This window comes from Leptonychotes weddellii, chromosome 2 (genome assembly GCF_054177405.1).
Source record: "Leptonychotes weddellii isolate Sample4059 chromosome 2, ASM5417740v2, whole genome shotgun sequence".
NCBI lineage: Eukaryota > Metazoa > Chordata > Mammalia > Carnivora > Phocidae > Leptonychotes > Leptonychotes weddellii.
Window position 1 is genome coordinate 93,446,043 of NC_138370.1, and position 26,365 is coordinate 93,472,407.

At 36.4% G+C, this 26,365-nt stretch overlaps 1 protein-coding gene across 1 annotated transcript in view; it reads left to right on the forward strand.

Moving 5' to 3' along the window:
• CAMK2D (calcium/calmodulin dependent protein kinase II delta) overlaps positions 1–26,365 on the forward strand; it is a 283,031-nt gene that overhangs the window by 212,367 nt on the left and 44,299 nt on the right. Inside the window, exons 5-7 of the mRNA XM_081813123.1 lie at positions 8,676–8,741; positions 12,820–12,892; positions 22,260–22,362. Of these exons, the coding sequence (XP_081669249.1) occupies positions 8,676–8,741; positions 12,820–12,892; positions 22,260–22,362 (242 nt within the window). The remainder of the gene's footprint in view (positions 1–8,675; positions 8,742–12,819; positions 12,893–22,259; positions 22,363–26,365) is intronic.

Consider the following 26,365-nt stretch of genomic DNA (forward strand, 5'->3'; position numbering starts at 1 on the left):
AGTCTTCATTAAATTATACTCTTTATTTTTTCATTGTCATCATCATCATCAGACATTTTGGTCTGATTTATTTTTTATTGTGGTAAAATACACATAACATAAAGTTTGTTATCTTAACCATTTTTATGTACAGTTAAGTGTCATTAAGTACATTTACATTGTTGTGCAACCATCATCACCATCCATCTACAAAACTTTTCATTTTGCAAAACTGATACTCTACACCTATTAAACAATAACTCCACATTCCTCTCTCCCCTGAGTTCCTGGCAACTATCATTCTACTTTCTGTCTCTAAATTTTGACCACTCTCAGTACCTCATGAAATCATACAGTATTTGTCTTTTTATGACTGGCTTACTTCACTCAGCATAGTGTCCTCAAGTTTCATCCATATGACAGGATTTCCTTCCTTTTTAAGGTTGAACGATATTTCATTATCTATAGGTACCACACTGTGCTTATCTGTTCATCTGTCAATGAACACTTGGGTTGCTTCCATGTTTTAACTGTTGTGAATAATGCTGTTGTGAACTTGGGGTACAAATATCTCTTCAACAACCTGCTTTCAGTTCTTTTGGGTATATACCTAGATATAGAATTGGTGGGTTATATGATAACCCTAGTTTTAATTTCTTGAGGAATTGTACTGTTTTCCACAGCAGCTGTACCGTTTTATATTCCCACCAATAGCGCACAAAGGTTCCAATCTCTATATATTCACCAACACTTACTTACTTACTTACTTTCTTTCTTTCTTTCTTTCTTTCTTTCTTTCTTTCTTTCTTTCTTTCTTTTTCTTTCTTCCTCCCTCCCTCCCTCCCTCCCTCCCTCCCTCCTTCCTTCCTTCCTTCCTTCCTTCCTTCCTTCCTGTCATTCTCATGGGTGTGAGTGGATATCTCATTGTGGTTTTAATTTGCATCAAACATTTCTTAAAATGTATAGCTTTACAATTTATTCTTTTCCTTCAGGAAGCATTCATTTTGTTAAGCACATCTTTGTGATACATTGCCTGAGTGTTTAATCAAACAACCCTAGACTAAGGCATCTTGTTAAACCACACACACACACACACGCACACACAAACATTATATAATAAGGCTAATGGCTGATTTTCTCATTTGAGGTTGGTGATATTAACAGAACAAAAATAACCCCTTCATTTCTGCTTTTGCTTTATTCTGTGTGCCCTTAATTGTAGTTAGCAGTGTTCTTTTCATTCATGCTTTCTCTTGGTCATAGAATAGGAAAAACAGTTTTAAGAATATGAACTTTTGATAGTGGTTCATATTTTTCACATGCATTTGTGAAAGATAGATGGAATGAGAAAAGAATTGTAATGTAGAGTTGGCATGAGTTTTAGGATTGAGGGAGGATACAGAAGGTATCAAATAAAGTAGAGTAAGGTGAGAGAAAGTGAAATCCAGAATGATGTTAAAAGGGTAGATTCAGCAATTAGAGATTAGGCAGAAAAACGGGAGTCAAGAAAGTGCTCCTTTGAAGGATTTTGAACCCTGCCATCCTACTCCTCTTCCCCACTCTGCTTAATGAACATAGGTTGTACAGATCCCGTGAATATACTATCCTGCTTCTAATATCCCAAATTGTGCCTCCTCCAGTATGTTGTCTCTCTCCTCCTGGCCAGAATCAGTTTTGAATGGTACAGTTCCAATGGCCTCAGTTTTATCATCTCAATTGTGATTCTTTGTATGACTCAGCAAATCTATTTACATCAGGATCAATAAGAAACTCTTTGGACCTTCTATTAAAGCAAACTCCCAGCCTTTTTAAATTTCCATAATCCAATTCGGAATTCATTCAGAATTTCTGAACAACTTCAGATAATCCACTGCTTCAGAGGTGTCATCAAATATTTGGTATTCAGCTAGAAAATAATTTACATAAGAAATTGATCTTAGGGGCGCCTGGGTGGCCCGGTCGGTTAAGCGCCTACCTTCAGCTCAGGTCATGATCCTGGGGTCCTGGGATCAAGCCCCACGTTGGGCTCCCTGCTCAGTGGGGAGTCTGCTTCTCCCTCACTCCCTGCCCCTGCTCTCTCTCCTTCTCTCTCTTGTGCTTGTGCTCTCTCTCTCTCTCTCTAATAAGTAAAATCTTTAAAAAAAAAAGAAATGGATCTTAGCTAAATAAGATACTAACAATGGTATTAAGAATGAAACCAGGGTTGTGCTTTGAATCCCTCCCTCCATCCCCAGTTTGCATCAGCTGCCCCCATACCTACCACTGTAGCTTTTTTTTTTTTTTAAGATTTTATTTATTTATTAGAGAGAGCATGAGCAGAGAGGAGGGGCAAAGAGAGAGGGAGAACCAGACTGGATCATGTCCTGAGCCGAAGGCAGATGCTTAACTGACTGACTGAGCCATGCAGGTGCCCTACCATTGTAGTTTTAATGGGACTGGCGGGTACATCTGATTCTGCTCATTCATGGTTATACCACTTGACTCATCTTGAAACACTGATCATTGACCAGGAAGTTTGCAAGTATCCAAACATATGAGAGAGGCATGATGTCAAATGAAGTTGGACATATAGATGTTCTTTGTATTTATAGTAACAAGAGACATAGTTCAGTTCTTTAAAAAATGAAATATAGCTAGCTGTCTTCCCAAAATTGTTAAAATACCATGCTTTTATTCCCTTCTCAATCTCTAATCCAAACATGTGCCTTATAATGAATTCAGTAAATAATTCTGCATTTGTTTCCTGACGTGATTAGTTCATAGGCAAACTCTGTCTTGTGGGAAAGATACTACAAGATCCAGAGCTGAGATAAATGATTTCTAGGGGAAAACTGCTTGAAAAATCCTTACCTTCTTATCAAAATATAATGGTAAGTGATATATCAGGAATTAACCAACATTATGACATTGATATATGATCATCTCACACATCTACCTCTCTGTGAAACATCAAACTCTGGAATCATTCACTTAAAAGCATTTAATGAGCTTGTCAAAGGCACTATGACTCAGCTCTTGTTATTTTATAGTGAAAACACAGGAACACATTCTACCCTCCCAGAGCTACCATACTAGTAGAGAGACAGACATTAAACAAATGAGTACATAAACAAACACGTAATTATAATGGTGACAAGTGTTATGAAGAATAACATAGGGTCCTAGGGGGGTAAGATAATGTAGATGAGTGGAGATCTAAAGATAGAAAATTAAAGCCAAATTTTAAGGATAAGAGGGATTTACTCACCAGGTAATAGTGGTAGACAGGTTGGGAATGTCCTGGAAGAAAGACAAGCGTGTGAAAAGGCCCAGGGATGGGAAGGATTTTGGTGTACTTGAGGAACTGGAGGAAGGCCATTTGTGGTTGGAGCAGGATGGAGAAGGAGTGTCAAGGAGGGTCAGAAGACAGGCAGAGTACAAATTAGGCAGAGACTTGAAGGTCATGTCCAGTAGCAATGGACAGCTATTTAAAGGGCTTCCTGTAGGCATGGGACAAAATATGAAGCACATTTAAAACTTCTATCTGGAGAACTGATGGCAGAGGGGCAAGAGAGGAAGCTGGGCCAATCAAAGAAGCTTTTGCAGAAGTGCGGGTGACAGATAGTGACTCCTTGGGCTGGTAACATTGTAGTGGAGATAGAAGTCTTAATTCAAGATCTGTTTTGGAGATAAAATCAGCAGGAGTTGGTTAGAGATTGGTAGATAAATAATACAAAAGGTAGGAAAGCTTCTTCACCTTCAGATTCTAACTTACAGGTTAAACCATAGAACTGTGGGCAGATGCTTATGGTTTCATTCACCCATTTAATTATTTAATCATTTATTCACTCAGCAAATTTATTAAGCTCCTTCTGTATATCAGGCACTCTGTAAGGATACTGAAGATACTGTCTTCCATTATTGATGTCTGCCTAAAGGACCCTTGAACCAATGGTTAGCTTGATTGACTATGTATGTTAAAACATGGTGCCAAGAAGACCTAAGTTCTCAATTATATCTCTGTAGATTTTGTTCCCTTAGCTCAGACATCAAGGATGTCTAGGGGGCCCCGAGGGGAGTGACTGTAAATGGTATAAATTGGCACACAGGTTGCCACACTGACAAGGTAGTGCCATTGGCACCTAGCGTGGGGCCTGGTGCTAACAATCTTGTCATACAAGGGGCCATCCCACGTGGCCAAAAAAGGCAGTAACCCTCCTGTTGATGAACCTGGTCAGCTTTACTTTGACCAGTGACTATTCTCCAGCCCTGGCCAGCAGTCTGACTTTAAAAAAGAGATACAGGGGTGCCTGGGTGGCTCAATCAGTTAAGCATCAGCCTTCAACTCGGGTCATGATCCCTCTCCCTCTGCCTGCCGCTCTGTGTGCTTGTGCTCTCTCTCTGTCAAAAAATAAATCTTTTTTTAAAAAAGGGGTATAAATGGAATGCCTTTACGTGAGTATTCTTTCCAGTCTTTCAACATGACCCTTTGGGCTCTCCAGAGACTCTTGACTTGCTCCTCTGCTCTCCAGATTGTGTCCAGGGGGGCAGCTATTAGGGCAGCACAGATGAGAACAAACCCTTTTTCCTTCTTGTGCTATGTGTTTTTGGGAAAAGTCTTTAATTTTCATTACTTCTGTTTTCTCCTCTATAAAATGGAAATAGCACTAGTATCTACCTCATGGGGTTACTGTCTTGTAACCTATAGAAACTTAGAACAACACTTGGCCTTGGCACGTAGTGAGCACCCAATGGATATTTGCTGTTATTGTTCAACAATATAGAAGGCAGTGTGCTGGGCACCATGAAGGTAATAGAAAAACGAACACATCACCATCATAGCTTCTGTCTTGGAGGAGACATGCCTGTCACCCAAATGCAAGGCAGCATATGATATGTTTTTTGACAAAAATCTGACTGTAGTGATTCTTTGCTAACATGACTCCAGCTAATGTTGGAAGCCCTAATGTTCTAGAGATTCTGCTCAGAGCCTTGGATTACAGGTCTGGTGGCTTCTACTCATTAGGTTTATTCTTCAGCTTTATACTTAGTATTTGGGAGGAATTACTTCTTTTTCCAGGGGACATTCCTGGCCCTGCTTTGGTGAGATTACCTCCTACTGTGAGTTAGCTACACCCTCCAACTTGGCTGCATCCTGAGATTCCTGGGTTTCCCCCCACCATCTCGGGGCAGTGGTTCTAATCACTGTGTCGTTGCTGGTTCTTGTATTAATGTACTATTTGATCTTCTAAAGCCCAGTTTTGGACTCTATTGTCTGCTTAGGCTCATACTCAAGGCTGTAATCCTCCTGAAATTTTATAAATGTTTCATTCGATATGAAACCACTTTCAACCATTTCTGATATAAATCATATATAGACTAGGAAGAAAAGAACAATTCATTCGGTGGGATAACACAGAATGAATCAACATCCCTATAAATAACAATAATAGCAACAAAAGTATTTATCTTTTTGATATGTGAAGTCTCAACTTTTCATGATTCTAGGATGATCTTATTTTTTCCCTGGAAGCCCTAATGTTCTAGAGATTCATAAATGGTAATTAATGCTTCAGATATATAATTGATATGCCTTATATCATAACAGAACTCCAACATTAATTTATTCACAAAATCTCTACTTAGTTAATTAACAGTTTATTCATGAGACTGATTTAATTTGACTTTGTATGAAATTTTACATAGCATGCTAAAATTTTTTAAAAATCTGTAATAACTACTGCTTAATTTTATGCTCCATTAAACAATAATGTCAGTATAGAAATGTGTTAAAGTTAGAAAATTCAATAGCTTATCCTCAAGGCAGCATGTTCTATTAGAACTCCATTTTTTCCTTCCCAGACATTTATTATACATATAACAGAAATGATAAAATGGTTTCATTTGCACGAGGATATTTTTAAATAATGGGAAGAATGAATGTTAGAAAATGAGAAAGACTGCTGTCAGAGATGCTTAACATAAAACTCTGTACACCTTAAATTTCTTTAACAGCTAGAATAGTTCATTGAAAATTACAAGAATGCTAGGCCCCAAGAGTTTTTAATATTCGTCTTTAAATACAAACACCTAGAAATAAAACCTATTACCATAGAGAGCCAAATTTTTATGTTTTCTTTTTCCTTTTTAAGTTCACGTGAAGTCCAGACTTAGAGTAAATGGACAGCATGATCTTCTGACTTGGTTAATTCATGTAATCATTACTTCAGTACTCCTTAATTGAGCAAATATTATAGGTTAGATGCTATGGTAGCACAGATCAATAAGTTGTGATTCCAGTGATTTAAGACATGACAGTTCTCTTGGAATATACAGTATACTTAAGGAACTACTATAAGCAGCAATTTCGTTAATGGCAATAAGCTTTTTTTTTTTTTTGGCAATAAGCTTTTTAATCAATATTTGCTAAACACTTTACAAACCACACTTGTGTGTAATACAGAGTTTCTAGGTACCTATGATCAAAAACAAAGATACATATGGATATATATCATGTTTAACTTAGTCACATTCATTCAAAGGAATAAATCCCACAAACTGTTATTATCATTATAGGGATGATAATGTGTTTGTTGGAAGTACCTTCTATCTAATATTCAGTTATTTTGTATTATAATTTATCTCGGGTACATTATGTGATTGCATTATTATTGTTATTCTAACTGGGGATAAAAACTTGCTGAGCTATTAAATGAAATTACATGTACATGTAACCATGGTTTTCAGAACAAGCCCATACGAAGCTTTAAATAATTTTAGAGGCACATTTTATATGTAAAGACTGAAAATAATGAGTCTAGCATTAAAGGTCTTATAAATATTCAGGATGCTATGAAGAAAAGTCAGAGTTGCATAAACTTTCAGACACATTAAGTTTTTAGTATTGCCTCTTTTCCTTTAGGGGGGAGAAGAAAATAATAACTGGTCATCTCTGGAACATGTTATTATTTGATGATGCTTTAGAACTTATTAAAGCAAATGAAAATTTTTTTTAAAAAGCTATCTTAAGAGGGGCGCCTGGGTGGCTCAGTCGTTAAGCATCTGCCTTTGGCTCAGGTCATGATCTCAGCGTCCTGGGATCAAGTCCCATGTCCAGCTCCCTGCTCAGTGGGGAGTCTGCTTTTCCCTCTCCCACTCCCCCTGCTTGTGTTCCCTCTCTTGCTGTGTCTCTCTCTGTCAAATAAATAAATAAAATCTTTTTTTTAAAAACTCTCTTAAGTGTAATTTTATCTCCCATTCCATAATGAACATACACCAAGCTTTATACCTTCACCCAGTGATTTTTCAAATGACTCATGCCTTCTAAACTTCTGGGAAGATTGACAGTATAATTATTGGAACAGCTACATTGTGTGCAGATTGAGAGATTGAGAGCCGGGGCTGTGGAATGGATGGCCCACCTGTGCCACTTAAGTCTTGGGCAGGTTACTCTCTGTACTTCCATGTTCTCATCAATAAACTGAGGTAGTGGTAAAACTCATCTCAGACAATAATTACAAGGATTTATGAATTAATATAATACTTAGCACACTGTGTAGCACATGGTAAGCAAATGTTAGCTATTACAGGGTTAAGCTCCAAAGCTGAAATTTCCTTTTAAAATCAAGCCATATCATACTAGAGGAAGAAATGGCTGATAAATGCATGAGAAAATGGTTCACTTCGCTAATAATTAAGAAATATTAACATGCAGTAACTTTTTTCTAACTGGAAAAAACTGGGCACCTTTACAACATTGGGGGTGCAACCATTGTAGAAGGCAGTTTGCCCTGTCCTCATACACACAAATGTATGTCTCTGTTTATTACTTATTTTAAATAAGGAAAATGTTCTGACATGAAGTGGTGCCCATGACCTAAAGTGAAATGAAAAACACAGTTAGCCTAATAATTTGTATTTATTGCATGATTCTACTTTTGTGAGAAAATATGTGGGTTTTTTTGTGTGTGTGTTTGCAAGATATGTTTAAAGATACACAGAAAGATAAAAGGATATGAATAGTTAAAATTAGTTTATTTTGGAGAGTAGAATTGGGGTTGAGAGATAAGAGAGTGCTTGGTATGCTTCCATATTTTTTTGAATTTTGCTAAAAAAATATGTTAAAAACATTTATTGTGGGGGGAGGGGAACCTAAGCCAGAGAATCACTGGTTAGGGAATTCTAGCCCCAGAGCAGCAGTCTTTTGGGGGAGAAGAAATGGATCCCAAAGATAGTTATATCTACTTATATAGAGAGCCTTGAAACCCCTGGTTTGAAATACTTTGTAGAGTAACTAAATCCAGTTGCTGAGTTGTGGGAAAGTCTTCAGTTAAAGATGGAGGATAGATCTGGCTTCTTAGTTGGCAAGGGATCAGTACTGCCTTCTAGGGACATTTCCAAAAGCCCTAGGTCTGTGTTCACTGGCAAATACATGGAGCATAAAGGAAATTGGGGTGCTTTACAAAGAAAATCTAGGTAGCACTCAGCCCAAAAGTGTATGTATTTTGGAAGGCCACCTCTAGGTTTAAAGGCACGTTTATTGCAGTTTAAAAAACAAGCCCCTCCAGAGAGATACAACCTGCAAACACATACTCTACAGGCTTGATAGTAATTTTCAAAGTAATCTGAAAGCAAAAATTCTGCATGAACACGGTGCAAGTCCATTGAGGCATATATTTTTTTCTTTTTTAATGTCAGTATCTTGTTTGTCTTTACAGAGTTACTGGAGGTGAACTGTTTGAAGACATAGTGGCAAGAGAGTATTACAGTGAAGCCGATGCCAGGTAAGTGACTTGCCCGGGGGCAAGATACAAGACTCAACATTCAAATGACACTTGTTCAGTATATCTCTTTACAAATGTGTCATAACCCTTAGTATTTATGAGACTCTCATAATACCATCTTGGACAACTTCTCATGATGAGTCCCTCTTAATTGCTGTTTCTCTCTCTTAAGAATTTCCAGGATAATTGTTTGGGGAAAACAAAACTAGAATCTGGTCTAAACTAGCATCTCCAGTTAGTCTTTTAAAAAATAAATAATAAAATCTATACTCTACCTGGAATGACTTCTGCTAAAGAAATGTACTTTTTTAGCGAGGTTAATAGAGCAAAAATGCAGATCTTCTGGTCTCTAGATCCTGAGCTGCCCATTATGGTAGCCGTTAGTAACACATGGCTATTTTAATTTCAATTAATTACAATTAAATAAAAAATTTAGTTTCTCAGTTGTACTAGCTACATTTTGAATGCTGAGTGGCCATAAGTGGCTAGTGGCTACCAATTGGACATAGCAGATATAGAACATTTCCATCATCACAGGAAGCTTCACTGAACAACCCATGTTTAATCAGAGACCATAAAAAGAAACAGACTACAGAAGTCCCAGTGTTCTCCTTAAAGCAGTATTAGCTGTTTAACTCTTTGGGAATTCCAGGATGGCTTTTGGAACCCTCATGTGAAAAATATTTATTCGGATATTTCAGAGGGTACAGAAGGATTTCCCAACCTTGTTAATTGGCATCATCTTTACAGAGGTTAACAATGGCTATCCATTTTCTCTCATTTGAAACTTCCTAGGCTACACAAAGTCAAACTTTTTGGAGTGAAGTGACATTAATTTACTTGCCTAGGTATTACTTAGACTGTATCATGTTAGTTTTCCTTGGCATTTCTTTATACATATTCAGTAGTTGGCACTCAATTTGAAAGATCTGGCCTTGAGCTATTGACTCATTATTAACAATGTAAATGAGATGTTATGAAAATTCAGTTACTTATTGTCTGGCCCCATTCTCTAATGCTTTCAGAGCTTCCTAAAGCTTGCTAATCTGCTGTAGCCTGCACTCAGCAGATAGTCAGCTGATAGCCGATTCCCTCCCCATCCCTTCAAAGTAGCACATGGACACACCGGCTCACTTGCAAATCTCTAATTAATCTTCTTGGTTTTATGCCAGTTTATGACATTCTGTGAATCTTCTCTGTACATGACTACACTCTAATTTTTTAATGGAATTTTTACTGCGAAAGTCAAATAGAAACTGATGTATCATTTATACTATCATAAGTGAATCATCACTTGCTCAGTTCACCCCAGTTCTCATGTTAGGGCCCTGAAAGGGAGCTTCAGAGCATCCTTGCTAGTAGCTCTTTGCCCACTTGCCCAGAGAGAGCAATAATTTTAATCAAGGTAGTTAACAAGTTAGGGAATTACATTTATTTTGCTTTTTAAAGTTATGTTAAACAGGTCCTTGTGTTTTAAAAGTATTGTTTGAAATTAATATAGAAACTGTTTTCACTATTGAAGAGCCCTGTAGATAACAGGGGAGACCCTATGGGTTGGATCATTTTATATGCATGTTTATATTAGGTTTTGGAATTCACTAGAAGTGAATATTTTTTAGGGTAGGTCCTACACAAAATGAAGGAGAAGGAAGTCTTTCCCTTCTAGTCCTCAAGGACTGAAGAATTGAATCCATTCTCACTAGTAAAAAATGATGAAGTTCATTTAATATGAATTATTGTACACTTTATTTTGCATTATTCATTAAGCCTAATAACTTATATCTGTGGTTTGAGAAGAGAAAGTGAAATATTTCTAAAAAGTAGTACAAAGTGAAGGGAAAAAAAGTCATAATATTTAAAAAATAATTACCAACACTCAAATAAGATGTATTGTCAAAGAGCAACCAATGTTTAGCTCTTTTAGTGGGACTCTTTATAGAGTTAGAGCTGAAAAATCATAACCTTGATTGCTTTTTTACATTCACATTGTAAGAAATCAGATGGTGATTACTTTTTATAATTCAAGAATTTACTTTGGAGTGATATTTTTTGTGCATGAAATGGTTGAAAACGTCCTTATTAAAATGTTTGTTAATGAATGTAGCTCAGTACATAACACGCATTTGAATCGCACAAATGTAAATTTGGACAAAACGTGTCAGTGTGACCTATATTATTTTATGTCAGATGACAGCTCATGGGACCTTACATGTGCCTAGTGATGATTTATCCCCTCTAATTTAATTAGCTGTCTGTTTGACATCAGCGAGCCCTTAATAAGAATAGTGTAAATTGTGCTTTTTGACATAGTGATAAGGAAAGTTTTCCTTCACTTTGGTGTATGGAAATATATCTAACAATTACCAGTGTTCCAGGGGATTTTAAAATTTATTTTTTTGTAAGGTCCTAGCCCTTCTCCAGAGTATGCCCATCCTGAAGAGGGGTTTGTTTTATGTCATGGGTTTAGTTGAAATTCTCCCTCTGTTACTGGAGACTTGCATTAGTTTCCTCTTACTATATTCTATAAGAAGCACCATTTCTAAGTTGAAATGATAAATGTGTCGCTCCATGTTTTTTAACCCTTGTTTCACCTGCCACTTCATCTGTGTTTACCCTCTTGTTTCAACACCTATGTTTAATTGTGACCTCAGATTTTAAACAGTTTAGATGTGTATGAGAAATACCCATAAATTTTATACTGCTGAAGAATTTTCCCAGAACGTTATGGGAATATTTGTGAATTTTTCTCCTCGAATATGGAAATTTTAACTTCAATATACAAGTGATTTAATTCGTACATTTTCAATGAAAAAAAAAAACACAGCTCAAATTGTTTTGTCTGAACATGTCACAAACTCTATGTTGGCTGTCATTTTTGTTAGAACCAGAATTAGCTTTATTCAGCATTATTAAATTCCAGTGTAAAGCTAAAAAAGATGTTGTGAAAAAATATAATTTTTGTTTGTTTGTTTGTTTCGTTTTAACTTTCATTTTATTTTGTATTCAATGTGATTATGTACCTTTAAAATGTTCTCCCTTCCATTCTGCCCTTGTATCTTTACAGTCATTGTATACAGCAGATTCTAGAAAGTGTAAATCATTGTCACCTAAATGGCATAGTTCACAGGGACCTGAAGGTCAGTATATGGAGTCCATAAATCTGAATCAAAGGAGGTTTTTTTTTGGTTTTATTTCTGGGGAAAGGGCAGAGGGTGGGTATTTAAAATGGTTCCCTTGCCTTTCCCAATTTTTCCCTAAAATGACTACATGATGAAATGATAATGCATGATGCCTCTTTCAGTTTGCTCATCTACAGGCTAAATATACATCATAGCAAAAAGGGAAGGACAATATTAGGAACACAACCTGTCAAGTTTCCAAGCAGTAAACTACTAGAAGCGGTTTGGGGGCAGGCTCTCCTGAAATGTCCAGCATTTGCCTGGAGATAAACTTGGCCTGTGATGTATGTCCGCCTGTAGATTTAAACACCACTTCTGTTCTGAGACCATGGGTTGCTGTAGCAAAACAACTGGTTACACATTGCTCCATTTGAGTCTGATGAACCCTCAGGCAAGAGATAATAATTGCCAGCTAAATTAAAGCACAAGAAGTTAATGATTTATCAAAAATTCATTACGTATCCTAATTTAACCTTAATGGTGCCTTGACTACTAATGTGACAGCTTTGGAATGATACTAGAAAAATGGGAGGGAATAGGGAAACAGTTTTTTTATGTGGGGTGGAGGTGGACCACAACAGCTATAAAAATTTTATTTGCATTCCAGTTCTTTTCCTATAAGAATTTATAACTAGGAAATGAGCTCCTGAATTAAATATTTTTAAGATGGTTTTTTTTCTAGATCAAGTGGATCCACATTTGCGCTAACATCTGGCAAGATCCTGATTGCTTTGAGGTAGTAGTCACTCTACTTGAGCAATATGTTTACATTACTGAAGGTGGTAAAACCCAACCCCAGTTGTCTGCTGGTTTTGCACTTTAACCCAGTCTCTGTGAGGGTGTACAGACAGTGAGTGTAAGCTTGGAACTAACACACGCCCCCTGGTGTTTGCATGCAGTCATTGCATTCAGCAGATCCTGGAGGCTGTGCTACACTGCCATCAGATGGGCGTAGTCCATCGGGACCTGAAGGTGAGTAATGCCGTTGGAGAAGATAAACCACCACATAATTCCTAATGACTGTTCAGCTGCAGTTATGCCTGTAAAGGCAAAAATATGAGCAAGAAAATTGTGTGGACTCATTCCAACACATAACGAAAACACTTTCCCTCACCACATCTCTCTTATTTCGTCTCCTCTCCTCCACACTTGAGATTTACATAAATCCCATTTCATCCAGAGGAATAATGTCCTACCATTAACAATAAATAGGCTGCTATATTTCCTTCCTCCTAAGAATACATAGCATTTATATATAATTTTGCGTAGGACTGATGATCTCTTCTTCATTCTGAACCTGTTCTGTGGACATTGATCCAACCTACCTATTTTAGAGTCATACTGTGTATACCTAATATTATGTAAATAGTTATGAAAATTATAAAGAGAATAAAGATAAAGTTATTAAGTAGGTTTTTGGCGTTAAAAACCTCCATTTGGGGCTCTGAAGTCTGTTTCCCTTAACAGTAGTCCCAGGAATTCCGATGACATTGAGGCTTCCTGGTTCTTTGTTTATTTACATTCCTAGGTAGCAAGATACTAGTGCCTTTTAAAACAGAAAGGAAAAAAGTAAAACAAATGTTATTATAAAATAATGTTTATATAACATATATATGGACTAATACTTTTAAGACTCCACTCAGTTTCTGATTCCACTGAGGATGAGAAATGTTTAGATCATTTAGAAATTAAATAGTTCAGAAGGAGACTACTCTTTCAGTCATTTTTCTGTCCTCTTCTCTCAGCAGTCTAGTTTCACTCATGGAATTTCAGAGATACAGGGAAGGCCTAGAAATTTAAATGAAACCACTGGGTGGGCAAAATAGCAAATGTGAGTACTGTATAGTTGTCATTCTTTGTTTCAAGCCTCACCCATATACAGGCATTGGTACAGAGATGCCACAGAGGTGGCGATGTCTTCAACTGTGTGTGTTCACTGGGAAGACCTGGGCTGGTTTCTCATGTGCAGACTTCTCTAGTAATGACAAATCTGTACTTTCCCTTCATTTAGTATGCTCTAGAAGAATGTATCGCTAAGGATCCACAACAACTTACTTGAAGATGTGGTGTGTAAGCAAAGCATTGCCTTAGGTTTCTGGAATTTTCCTTTGATTTCAGTTTGAGTCTTAGAGCTTTAAATGTCAAAAGCAAAGGTACGGTTAGTGGCATTTTTTTTTCTTTGGAGAGCTGAGATAAGACTGTGTACATCTGCTAACACTTTACCAAATGTACCCATCAGGATGAAGGAAAAACAATATGTTCCTTTAAAAATTCTTATCTTTGGCAACCACCTCAAGAATTCCTTACCAGCCATGTAGAGAGAGAGCCCCTTTTTGTTACTTCTCAGAGCTCACAGTACTACTTTCCTTTTTAAGTGAATATATATAGGCATGCATATTTATTTATGCTATTTTATTACATGCTCTATTTAATAAATTTATCATTTAAAATATTTTACTCCATGTTATATAATTATAAGTATACTCTGAAAACCAAGGATGAAAAATGACCTTTAAAATATATCTTGTGGGGTCGTGCTATTAGACTTCTGTAAGTGTTCATACTCAGCTGAGCTCTTCAAAGACTGGAACTTAAATCAGCGATGGCAGTGGGCCTAGGATGTGGGCTGAGAAGAAAATCTATTTTCTGACATATGAGCTAAATTGACTAATTAAAAACTCAGGCAGGTGACTTTTAGGGAGGCTAACTACCAAAAGAAATAACCTGCTGACTCATCCATCAGATTTCTTTCAAGGGATGAAAGTGTTTTTGTTCCCCCTTCTTATTCTGATTCTGATATCTGAGAGGATAGGGGTGAACTTTGCATAGAGCTTGTTATAATTTTTGTAATTCTCTTGGTTTCTGTCAAATTGCTGACTGGAACAGATTTCAATTGAGTCTAGTTTTCGGTGCATGTTTCAGTAGGCCATTTCATAACATACTTAGAGTATATTAGAGGCATTTTACACACACCCTACATGTGCTAAATCCCTGGCTTTGTTTTATGTCTTTTATACCCACATGTATACTTTATCTGATAAGTATACTGTTTGTAATGGCATATTTGCCAGTATATTAAAATGAAAAATATTGGTAAAATTTCTTATTACCAAGCTTTAAACAAAAATTTGCCATTATTATTCTTAGGTCATATATTTTGTTTCCATATCCTGATTCATATGTTAATTCATACATAATACAAATGTTTGATGCACATTTTAATTTGTCCATATCACTGAGACAAAACCACAGGAAGTGTTATGTTCTTCATTATTAAAGGCACCTATAAGCATATGAGTGCTGTACATTTTGTTGTAAGCCTCTTCTAGAACAATAGCTGTATTACCTTACTGTACCTACCTATAATACTATATTACTCCACAGTGCCTAATTTAGGACTTTATACTTAGTAAATACTTGTGGCATATGCTTTCAATTTTGGAATGAATGAAATTCAATCAAAAGCACATTTATAATATAAAGGGCATCACTGAATAAAATAGATTTTTGTGTATGTTAATACTGAATAAAGAGGATAAGTATCACTCTTTGATACAGTGATAATATTAAGATCATAATTTGAATAACTGCCACTCTTGGGAGCTTATTAGACAGTGGAATCCACCAGATGGAAAATTATAAGAACCTAGAGACAAGGCTGAGGCACAGCAGACAATTTGGAGGATGTCCCAGAAAAGCAATAGGAGAAGGCTCCGTGTGGTGGGATATTAGCATAAAGGAAGCATATCAATCACAACCAGGCAGTATCCAGTGGATACACAGACCTTTTGTCTGAGGTGAATCCAGTGTCAGATCCAAGCAGTATTAAGGAGTATCTAGCGGTGGTGACATAATTATAGTACTATAGTTCAGGAATATGACTCTCGTCTTTGGGAGGATTTGGATCAAGGCGGGACATTAGTAATAAAAATGACAATAGCTGCCATTTATCAGGCAGTTACCATGTACCCTTTGTACTGTGTTATCACAGCTTAACAACAGCTTTATGAGGAAGGCACTTTGATCTTCCCCACGTTGCATAAGGAGAGATTTAGCAACCATGAGTGAAAGAACTTGTTCATGGTTGCTCAACTAGTAAGTTATGATTTGTGCCCAAGCATTTTTGTTCCAGAGTCTGCATACTTGATTGCTACCACTTTTCAATTCATTAGTTGGATAAATCGAAAACTTTAGAAAGGCCAAAAAATAGGTCAAACAATGATGAGAAAGTAATTTTGCCAGCAACATTAAGAATTGGGAAATGGTTCTAAGTTTAGTGAATCAAATGATTAAAATGATCCTGCTTATGGATCTTCCAGAGCTGTACAAAATCTGTATCATTAGGAATAAGAGAATAAGTTTAAGTTATGTTTAAGATACAGTATGGAGTTGAGGGGGTGCACAACATAATTTGTTAATAGATGTTCAAAGAAAAAAATTCTTATTTAGCAAATCAGTAAAGTGGCATTGGTCACAGCCTTTGGAAAATGAGACGTAGAGAAGAATGAAATGCATTTGCCACATTTGACTTGGGCCACATCAAGACAATCAGTCTGGAGTGCCTAAAAATAGATTGTTTATAAAGAGTAGATTACTGTAACTTAGTGTTGAGTGTTTGTGAGCTGATAATTGAAAATTCAGATATAAAAAGAGAGAAACAAACATCAAACATTTCTTGAGCACCTATTGAGGCTCTATCAGAGCTGTGGGCACAAATTACAGAGCAAAATAAGAACAAACCTTGTGTGGCTAGAACCTACAGGCCACTGAATTAAAGATCATTTTAAAATATGTATCAATGCTGTTCCTCCCAGAAAAAAGGAAATACGTCAGACGAAAACTGAATCCGGAAAAATATTAGGTTAAAGAGCGGTGGCAGTAACAAGTGACAACTCTTGAGGTCACAAGAAGTAGAAGGATGTGTTCTCCATTTAACAGCCTGAAGGATACAGTTTCTGTGAATCAGGGAACAGAAGTAAGTCAAAGGAGACAGTTTTATAGCTCTGCTTTATCATATATTTCACACAAAATAGTAAGATGTCTTCAGTTCAAGGTGCATTAGAAATGGTTACCAAACTACTTCATGAACAGCATCTGGATAGAAAGCTACATAAAACAATCTTTTAGCAACACATCAACACCTGTGAATCGCCTCAGCAGAGAATGCTGCTTTTTTTCCCTTAGACTACCTCCTGAAAAACAATGTCATTAAATGGAAAAATCATTAGATCAATGGATGGATATGAGAGAGAGGGAGGAAGAGAGGAAAGGGAGGGAAGGGGCAGAGAGAGAGAGAGAATAAATTTTAATGAAAATAATAATTTTGGAGATGGGGGGTTAAATTTAAATATAGGAATAAAATTAAAGACCAGAAAAGAGAAATTAATTTTCTGGGGGAATATGACATGCGTTCAGTAAATCCTCTTTAGTAGTAGATTTATCAAATTGTGAATCTACATTTTGAATAATTATAAAATTGCAATTGTTCCACTTTTCTCAGAAGTATACTCAGATGAAAGTTTGAAAAACTTGTCATTTGTGTATAAAGTATGTCTAGGTGTTTTAGACACAAACTCAGTAAGTGATAAATTCCATAACCCATTGGTCATTCTTGTGTTTCTTTCTTGAACCCGACAGCTGTGTGTCAGGCCATGGAGAAACAGTAGGTAATTGGCACAGTCCTGCTGTGGTTGCACTCTGCTCTGCTTCTTTCAGAGAAGTATTTGCTAACAGTGTAGAAGTATGTGCTGATAGTATGTGTTAATAATGTAGAAGTAAATAAGAAAACAGGAATGGAAAACAGATCATTCTTATGAATTTGCTCATGTATGCATGGTGATGGAAATAGTACTTCGTAATCACAGAACAGTGCATCAGCTGAGAACTCCCTCTGCTGAGTACATAAATTCAAGCATCCATTCCATATAAAAATAAAAGCAATAGTCACTTGTACCATGTGCACAAAAGAACTTCTGCCATGTGCATGAGTGAGCTTGATATTCAAGCTTTTCAGTTCATGCACTTTCACTTAGTTTATCTCTAGGAGCTTTGTTCTCACCTTCTTTGGCAAAGGAAAAGTGACTGAAAACACACCAAAGCACAGAATGCTTAACTTCATGTTGAAATAACTAATACTATCCAGTAGAGGAAGGAAATCCAAAAAGACAATTTCAATTCTTAAAAACTAATATCTAAAGAAATGAAAGAATTAAGTAATATAGAATGATAAAACTAACTGGCTGTTACATGATATTCATAAAGAAAAAAGCTGTAAAAAAAAAAAGTAAAACACATGTTTTCACTACACATAAAAATTCCTAATGTTTGAGTTTTGTTGGCTAGATAATCACATATGTGCACAGATATGACTAATGCTGAAGACGATCATCACCTTTGCCCAGTCAGTTCCTTAATAAAGATCACACTAATTTAGAAATTCTTGTGATGTGTTTATGAGATTTTTGAGAAGCAAGATTGAAACTATGGCTCATATTTCATAAGTTTTCCCCCGGGTTTTATTTGGATATGGGTAGGAAATATTTTTGAATACTTCAGATTCTTTTGCAACTGTCTACTGAGTGGACTGTCTTTTGCAAATGACCCATTTTTATACCATCGGAGGAGTTTCCTCAGTATCACATCTTTAAAAGAAGAAATCAGGAATCTGGCTTCAAACCCTCCCATCTTTTTTGGATCTCCCTACCTCATTTAGAGACTGAGGGGTTTGAGTTATTTTATCTCCCAAGTCAGTCCCAGTCTTAAAAGTGATCCCAGCAACCTGCCTAGGTACTTTGAGATATTTGAACAGATTCAAGAAAATCTCAAATCACATTGAAAGAAGTTGCCATTGCATCCATATGGAAGCACAGAACTAAACTTGCCAACAGTTGCTGCTCATTACAGCTGATATGCTATAAATGGTTGTTGACACTAAGACCAGATGTCATGGAAAATCCTGCATCATTAGGAAGCAGTTGGGTGGGGAAGGAACCTGTGTGTGAGAATGTCAGTAGAATCTATTTAAAAACCAACCTAAAAAGTGATTGCATTATAGGAATTTAGAGATAATCTCAATATATAAAGATTAGCTTAATAGATTGCATTAGATTTAGGAATGTGGACATCCCCCAAGTTACGCACATTCATTGCAAATATCCAGTGTCCTGCACGTTGACATGGCCAGCTGTACTGGAGTGTAATAGCTAATCACTAATGTGTATATTGTTCCATACAGAGGACAGGCTCTTGTGATAAAATCCAATGAGATTTTATAACTTCATGTATAGTGTTATGAGAAATATGCTTATAATGTTCATTTGAGAGATGGAAGAACTAATTAGCTCCAAGAGTCTGAGTTGCCCATGTCCACACAGTTAAGAACAGTCAGTCCCAGGACATAGACCTAGCTCTTCATCTTTTTTCTAGATCATCATGTTGCCCATTTCTCTCATGTTCAACTATACACTGGAAGACCTGTGTTTCTGATTTCACCTTTCTCATTTGCTTTAGAAAATCAAAATCGTTGAATAGTAGCAGGTAATGGTGGTGATCCTTTTAAGGAAGCAGCCACTAATTAGCTGAAAGATTCTACCATTTTGGCTTTTGTGAAATATAATCACACATTATCCTCCTTTCTGTAGGTGTTCAGAATTTGGACTAACCTACTTGCCAGTGAACTTTTGTGTTACAACACACATTCAAGTTGGATGCTATATAAATGGTAGAACATGATTACAGGATTATTCAAATTTTGAATATATTCCAAACAGTTGTATATAAATCAAATTTGTGTGCTATTTCTAATGTTTCATTGAAGCTGGCCATTAGAAGCAATCTTGTGATGAAATGTTTTATAAAGAAAAGACTTCTTTAATAAGGGCAGTAAGCATCCTGATTTTTCAGTTTGCATTCCATAATTCTATATTTTAGATTTGCTTAAAAGATATGTACAAACACGAAGCCATTTTAGTTCTATTAATTCTTAAATCTACACAGTAACCTTGAAAGAGCCCGGCCTTTTCCTGTGCATAACTGCAGCTGAACAGTCTTCGTGGGTATAAGGTAAAACACTTATCCAGATGGATTAATTATTTCCCTGGATGACTCACAAGGCCCTATAGAGAGGTCTTCTAGGTCATCTCTAAGTATGAATATTTGCCCCAGTCATTCAGAGGCCATGTATGATAAAACTCTAAGGTGTTCCATTTCTTCTGAATTGGCAGACACTTGGTATTTAAGGGCGTAATGCACACAGCACTGCCCAGAACCTTTTTTGATCTAGTGATAAATATTTTAAAAGTTTATTTACTGATGGCACTGGCACTTGCTCAACAAACTTCAGTACTGCTTGATTAAAAGACCTAAAATGACGTGATTTCTAAAGTAATTGGAACTCTTTCTTTGAATGAGTCTGTGGTTGACAAATTAGGACAGATGTGTATTAGCAGAGATCTCTGACATCTCAGTGCTTTTGAATGTGAAGGTTATAAAGAAACTATTGCTTACAGTTTGATGTGGTTTTTCCAAGTCATTTAATAAATTAATAGCTGGAAATCACTTTTTGATTAAATTAGAAAATGCATGAATGTAGTAGGCCATAAATTTTAGTTGTGAAAATAAAATGTCAAATATTAATAATATAATATGGTTAGATACTGTACTACATTAATAGATAACCAGAGTTCCAAGTAATTGTGGATGTTAGCTTTTTACTAAAGGTTATTTCAGCATGGAGATCTTTCATATTCTTGAGACCTCTTCATCCCAGTGTCCAAACTAAATTATCATGTATTTAGTGTTGAGGTAATTTTAAAAGCCCTATCAGCCCTAAGAAATTACAGTTTTCCTTACAGTTACCTATTGTCATAATAGTGATGAATCTGATGGCAGTGAACAGCAATAGCCTGAAGAAGTCTGGTACTTGATTAAAACTTACTTGCCTACACTCCTACTTCTTATAGACTTAACCTAATTTTTTCAATTTCTGGTTATGAGTCTTTGCTAATTTGCATGGCTGGCTTAATTAATAAATTAAATATTGGTTTAGGCTGTGTTTATACAAGCTCAAAACAATCAACAGAATTGCCTAATTCAGTAAGAAAAAAGTAGCCATTTCATGAAAAAAAATATTGAATTAGTTTGCCAACACATAAACAGAACCAATTTGAATAACCTGAATATTTAGATTTCCAGACAATTGTTTTGGCACTTGTAGACTCCATTGTTTCCCAACTTCTTTCAGTCCGAGGCACACCTCTAAATTTGCTGGGTTTTAGTCCAAGGTAAGAAGATGTTGAACTACTCGCCCAAATGTGTATGTACCAATCCAACTGTATGTTCATCCAGATACCTGGGGATGATAGACTTCAGTGTATGTATTAATCAGCCTCCTTTTCCTGACCGTCTTCTCCCTTCATTTCCTAAAATCCACAAAGGTGGTCGGGGAAATTAAAGACTTTGCCCTCGTGCCTGTTTTCAAAGTTGCAGTGTGTCTCGATGCCCTGGTTGGGAAACAGTGGTATAAACACAGCCTTATTCCAAGACCAAGTTATCAGTCCTTGAATAATGATAAATACCCAAGAAAATGAAAATGTATCTTTGTTATAGTATTCCAAGATGTGAGAACAAATATATAAGGAATGCTTTGAATCACACTTTGTAGACATATAAATTATGTTTTAAAAAACTGGCTTATAAAGAAAAAAAAAAGCTAACTATAACATTTGGCAAATAGTACACTCTTTCTGCCTTTAAGAATAAACAGATTCTTAAAGACAGCAATTTAATACGTAATTCAGAATAAGACTCCAAAATTTGTACAGAAATTGTTTGGAAACATTGAGGAATCAAAATGACTACATTTGGGTCCAAACTCTTGAAGTCAACTAGGATTTAATTTGCACAGTTTCATTTGCCAAATGTCTGTAGATTGGTCCAACTCTTGTTATCATTTTGCCAAGTTTCCTTCTGCTGAAAATGTCTGTGCTCTATTAGGCTTCTAAGTCAATGTCCATGGCCAAGTCTGGACCTCAGCAGCCCTTGGAAGCATGTGAGCAGGTCAAGACAGGTGCTTCCGTTCATTTGATCTCTCCCCAAGTGTATTCTCTCTTCCTCCCCGTATCTCTCTAGTACATTTATGCATCTGTCTGAAGCCTGCACACATGATAATTTTTAATCATTTTTCTAACCATATTTTCCCTGGGATTTAGGAATGACAGTCTCCGCGAAAGAGGACAGTGCATGACTTTTTTTCCCCCTAATCTTACAAAATGTTGTTAGTTTTGAATAGTCACTTAAAATAGGTTCTCACTTCATTCTCTTTTTTTCTTTCTAAATAAAGCCTGAGAATTTGCTTTTAGCTAGCAAATCCAAGGGAGCAGCTGTGAAACTGGCAGACTTTGGCTTAGCCATAGAAGTTCAAGGAGACCAGCAGGCGTGGTTTGGTGAGTAGGGCTTCTTTCTACTTCATGCTGCTCATTCTCTTCTGGCTCATCATAACCCGCTTCCCAGCCAAAATAAGACAGAAATGTTACTTCTAACAACAGCCTGACTAAACTGAAGACATTAGACCTTTGAAGCATTTAATTTTACTGACATTAAAAGGTATATACTCTAAAAATAATTTAAGAGAAAATATTAATAGGAGAGAAGTAACATGTAGACTTTTTCTTAAAACATGAGTGAGAAAATGGATCCTGTACTAAGAATTAATAGGGAGGGTTGTGTTGTTAAAAGAGGACTTCTTAAGAGAAAATGACTGTTCACATAGAACCTTACTTGATGCCAAAAACTGCTGTGTAAATAGTAGGGGACTCAGGAAATACAGAATATTTCCACATAATTTGTAGCTAACAAATTAAAGTTTAAAAATATTATAGCATATATATGTGTGTGTGTTCATCTTAATTATCTTCTGTTTCTTCACACTGCCAGTTTCCACTCTAAAATTTTGATAATTTTGGGATGCCTGGGTGGCTCAGTCGGTTAAGCGGCTGCCTTCGGCCCAGGTCATGATCCCAGGGTCCTGGGATCGAGTCCCACATCGGGCTCCTTGCTCAGCAGGGAACCTGCTTCTCCCTCTCTCTCCCTCTGCTTGTTCTCTCTCTGTCAAATAAATAAAATCTTTAAAAATAAATAAATAAAATAGTTTAAAAAAATAAAAATAAAAAAATAAAATTTTCATAATTTTGAAATTTCTTTTCATGAAACGTCTATTTCTTTACAATTAAGAAAGAAATTAACTCTAAGTTTAAATTAGAGCACTTCTAACCAGGCTTGTGTATTGTTTCAGTATTTATCCAACTGGGTTATTTTATTCACTGTTTCTTTTTTTTATGCCCCTGTTTTTGCCATTTCCGAGTACTGACCCATTTTTTTTCCATGTAGTCTCCCAAAATATAACCTCTCCCCAAGCCTCTATCTTACTTCTTTTCTGACTTTCAGTGTATTGAGGTTAGATCATTTTTAAATGCCCTTCACTTCTAATTGCTTTTCCTCTGAACAACAACAGCAAACAGAAAGAGCACTCAAAAAGTGCTTACTTCTTTCATTTTATATGCAAAAACTTTCTGTGTTTTCCTAAATCTAAGGTGTGCACAGAGCCCCCAGCTAATAAGTGGGAGTGGATGGTGTGGCAGCCTTCTCCTCTACAGGCAGCTTAATTTAGGACCTCATTTTCTGCTTCCCGTCCTGTTTCAGTAGTACCTGGCTGTTAGCCTTGTCCACAATTCCTCCTAAGCTTAATACCACCATTTACGTTAAGTCTCTCCTCACCCACCAGATGAATTTAGTCTCTCCAAACTTGGCACTTGGTTTGTCATATTTTGACATATGAGTAAGCTTGTTCCTCTTAAATGCACACTGAAAGAAGGTAGGACCTAGAATAAGTACTGTAAATTGGAGATTCAGAGGCATCTTTGTATCCTGGGTAAGGGCACAGTTGACACAGATAAAGAATATATGGTAACTTTGGAGTTGAGGTCCAACAGAAAGTAGGAAGGCTATCACAGAGATGGGCAGAATAATAAATGGGGATGCTTAAATTAAGCAGGAGGTCCTGCCCCTCAAGATACTGACACTTCTGTATCAGTAACTATTTACCATGTAGTGCGGGAACATCTTAACAGAGGCATGCATGAAGCTGCTCTGGAGCACAACACAAGTATGAAATTCTGGGAAAGTTTTGGTGATGGGGTAGTGCTTCTGCTTCCCTAATGGGTGAATGAGAATTTGTTCACTAACATGCAAGGAGATAAATGCCAAACAGAGGGATCAGCACATGCAAAACCTCAGAGGCATGGATCTACTGTTTCTATTTATGGAATAGCAAGAAATTTGATATAGCTATACTGGGATGAGTGGTAGTTGATTAGGTGGGAAAGGATTTTATGTGTTTTTGAAGGATTTGGCTTTTATCCTAGAAGTTTCAAGAATCCTGTGAAAAATTTTAAGTAGGGAAGGACACAATTGGGTTTATGTTATATAATGATGTTGTACGTAACAATGCAGAGGGTGGCTTAAGGATACTTACTCTGAAGGCAGGGGACCAGTTAGGCTAATACAGTAGTTCAAATTATGCGTGATGACAGCTTGAACTAAGGAGTATGCAAGAGCAAGCAAATTCCAGATAACACGTAGAACAGACAGTGACTCTGAACTCTAAGGAAGTCCGTTTAGAGGAAATCAAAGCCCCAGAGGTTGCACTCTAGTGCCATCTAGTCCCGTCTGCTTCACAAGACCCAGGGTATGAAGCAGGACACCAAAATAGGACTTAGGCTGGGGATCTAATTGCCAGAACTGGGTAGAGGTGATGGTAGGATATTAGGAACAAGACAAGCCTTATTATCAGAGTCAAGGCCGCAAATTAACATCAGCAACTTGGCTTGGTGTATAAAGGTGTGATATAATTGAGCACCTTAAATCTCCCATGTTTTTCACCTCTGTGTTTTATCTCCTGTGCTAGACAAGCTGCTTGAGGGCAAGGTTGTGTATAGTAGAAAAAATTCTGCTTTTTGAATTAGAATACCCAAACTTATATCCTGGGTCTGATTCTTAATAGTTGTAAAATATTGGGCAAGTCACTTTAACTCTGTAAGGTCCATGTCCTCTTTTGTAAGCAGTGATAATAAACACTTCTTTGCAAGACTGTTACGAGTCCATAGGAATATGCCTGGGCTACGAAAGATGTTGAATAAGTTTTCAAAACCATCTTGGCATGAAACACAATGCCACAGTTCTTTGCCTGCTCAGTGAAAGTTGTTGAGCAGATCAGTGAGTGAAAAACCAAATATCAAGTTGGTGAAAGCAATAGCATCCAAATAAAAGTACACAAATTTGTAATCATTTATTTCTAAAAGTCATCTGACTCCAGAGAAAGAATGACAAATTGGGAATAAAATCCCCATTTCTTCTTCAGTGTGATGCTATAACAGTTATGTTCTTGCTAAGATATCTATTAGAATAACGACTTTTAAGAGGGGCATTTTAAGTCCTAAGAAAATTCCGCATTTCAAAAAATGTAGAAAAAACATAGTTTATAAGCTTAAGAGAATGCACAAGTTGTTTTTTTTTTTTTCTTTTTCTTTTCTTCTTTAGCTTATTTTCAGCTTATTATATGCAAGTGAATCCTCATGGTAACCTACCTGAGGAGGAGGAGGCATGTGATATACTATTTATCTTTTGGGTGTACTACCAGATATATCATAGATTTTAAAGTAAAAGCATGTTTTAGTATGAGTGACTTGATTTGATATTTATTCATATCTACCATCATAGTCTCATATATTTGATTATTTTTTTATTTAAAGTTAATTAACATTATAGTGTATTACTAGTTTCAGGGGTAGAGCTTAGTGATTCATCAGTTGCATGTAACACCCAGTGCTCATTACATCAAGTGCCCTCTTTAATGTCCATCTCCCTTGACTGATTAATTTGGTCTCTTAAAATGTATTATCAGTGATGGGGAGGGGAGCCCTTTTATTTTAATAAAATAAGTTATTTTAAGACAAGAGCAGAACTCTTTCTTCATTACATATAATGCCAGAATTTCAGGCTTTTGCTCAATTTTATTTTAATAAATATAAGAGGTCCACTACAAATAAGAAAAATAAAACTACACAAGGCTTATAGAAGCTGCTTATTGTGTTTTTTCTCATTTTTAAGTCTAAATGTTTCTTTTTCTCATGATAATTTCTTCTGTCTTCCTAGCCTTGATCTATTTGATTACTAGCCAAAAATGCTAGAAGTAACACCCTGTGTCACTAGTTAAGATGGCTAGAAAATTTACCAAAGAGAAATATCAAAATATAGCCCACTTCTCCTGTGGGATTGGAAGCGGTGTTTGCAGTATATTTCTAGTTCTTTGTTGCTGCTAGGAAAAAAGGATAACTACCACCATTTTCCTTCATGGAGTAATTGCTTTGCTTGATTGCTATTATGTCTTAA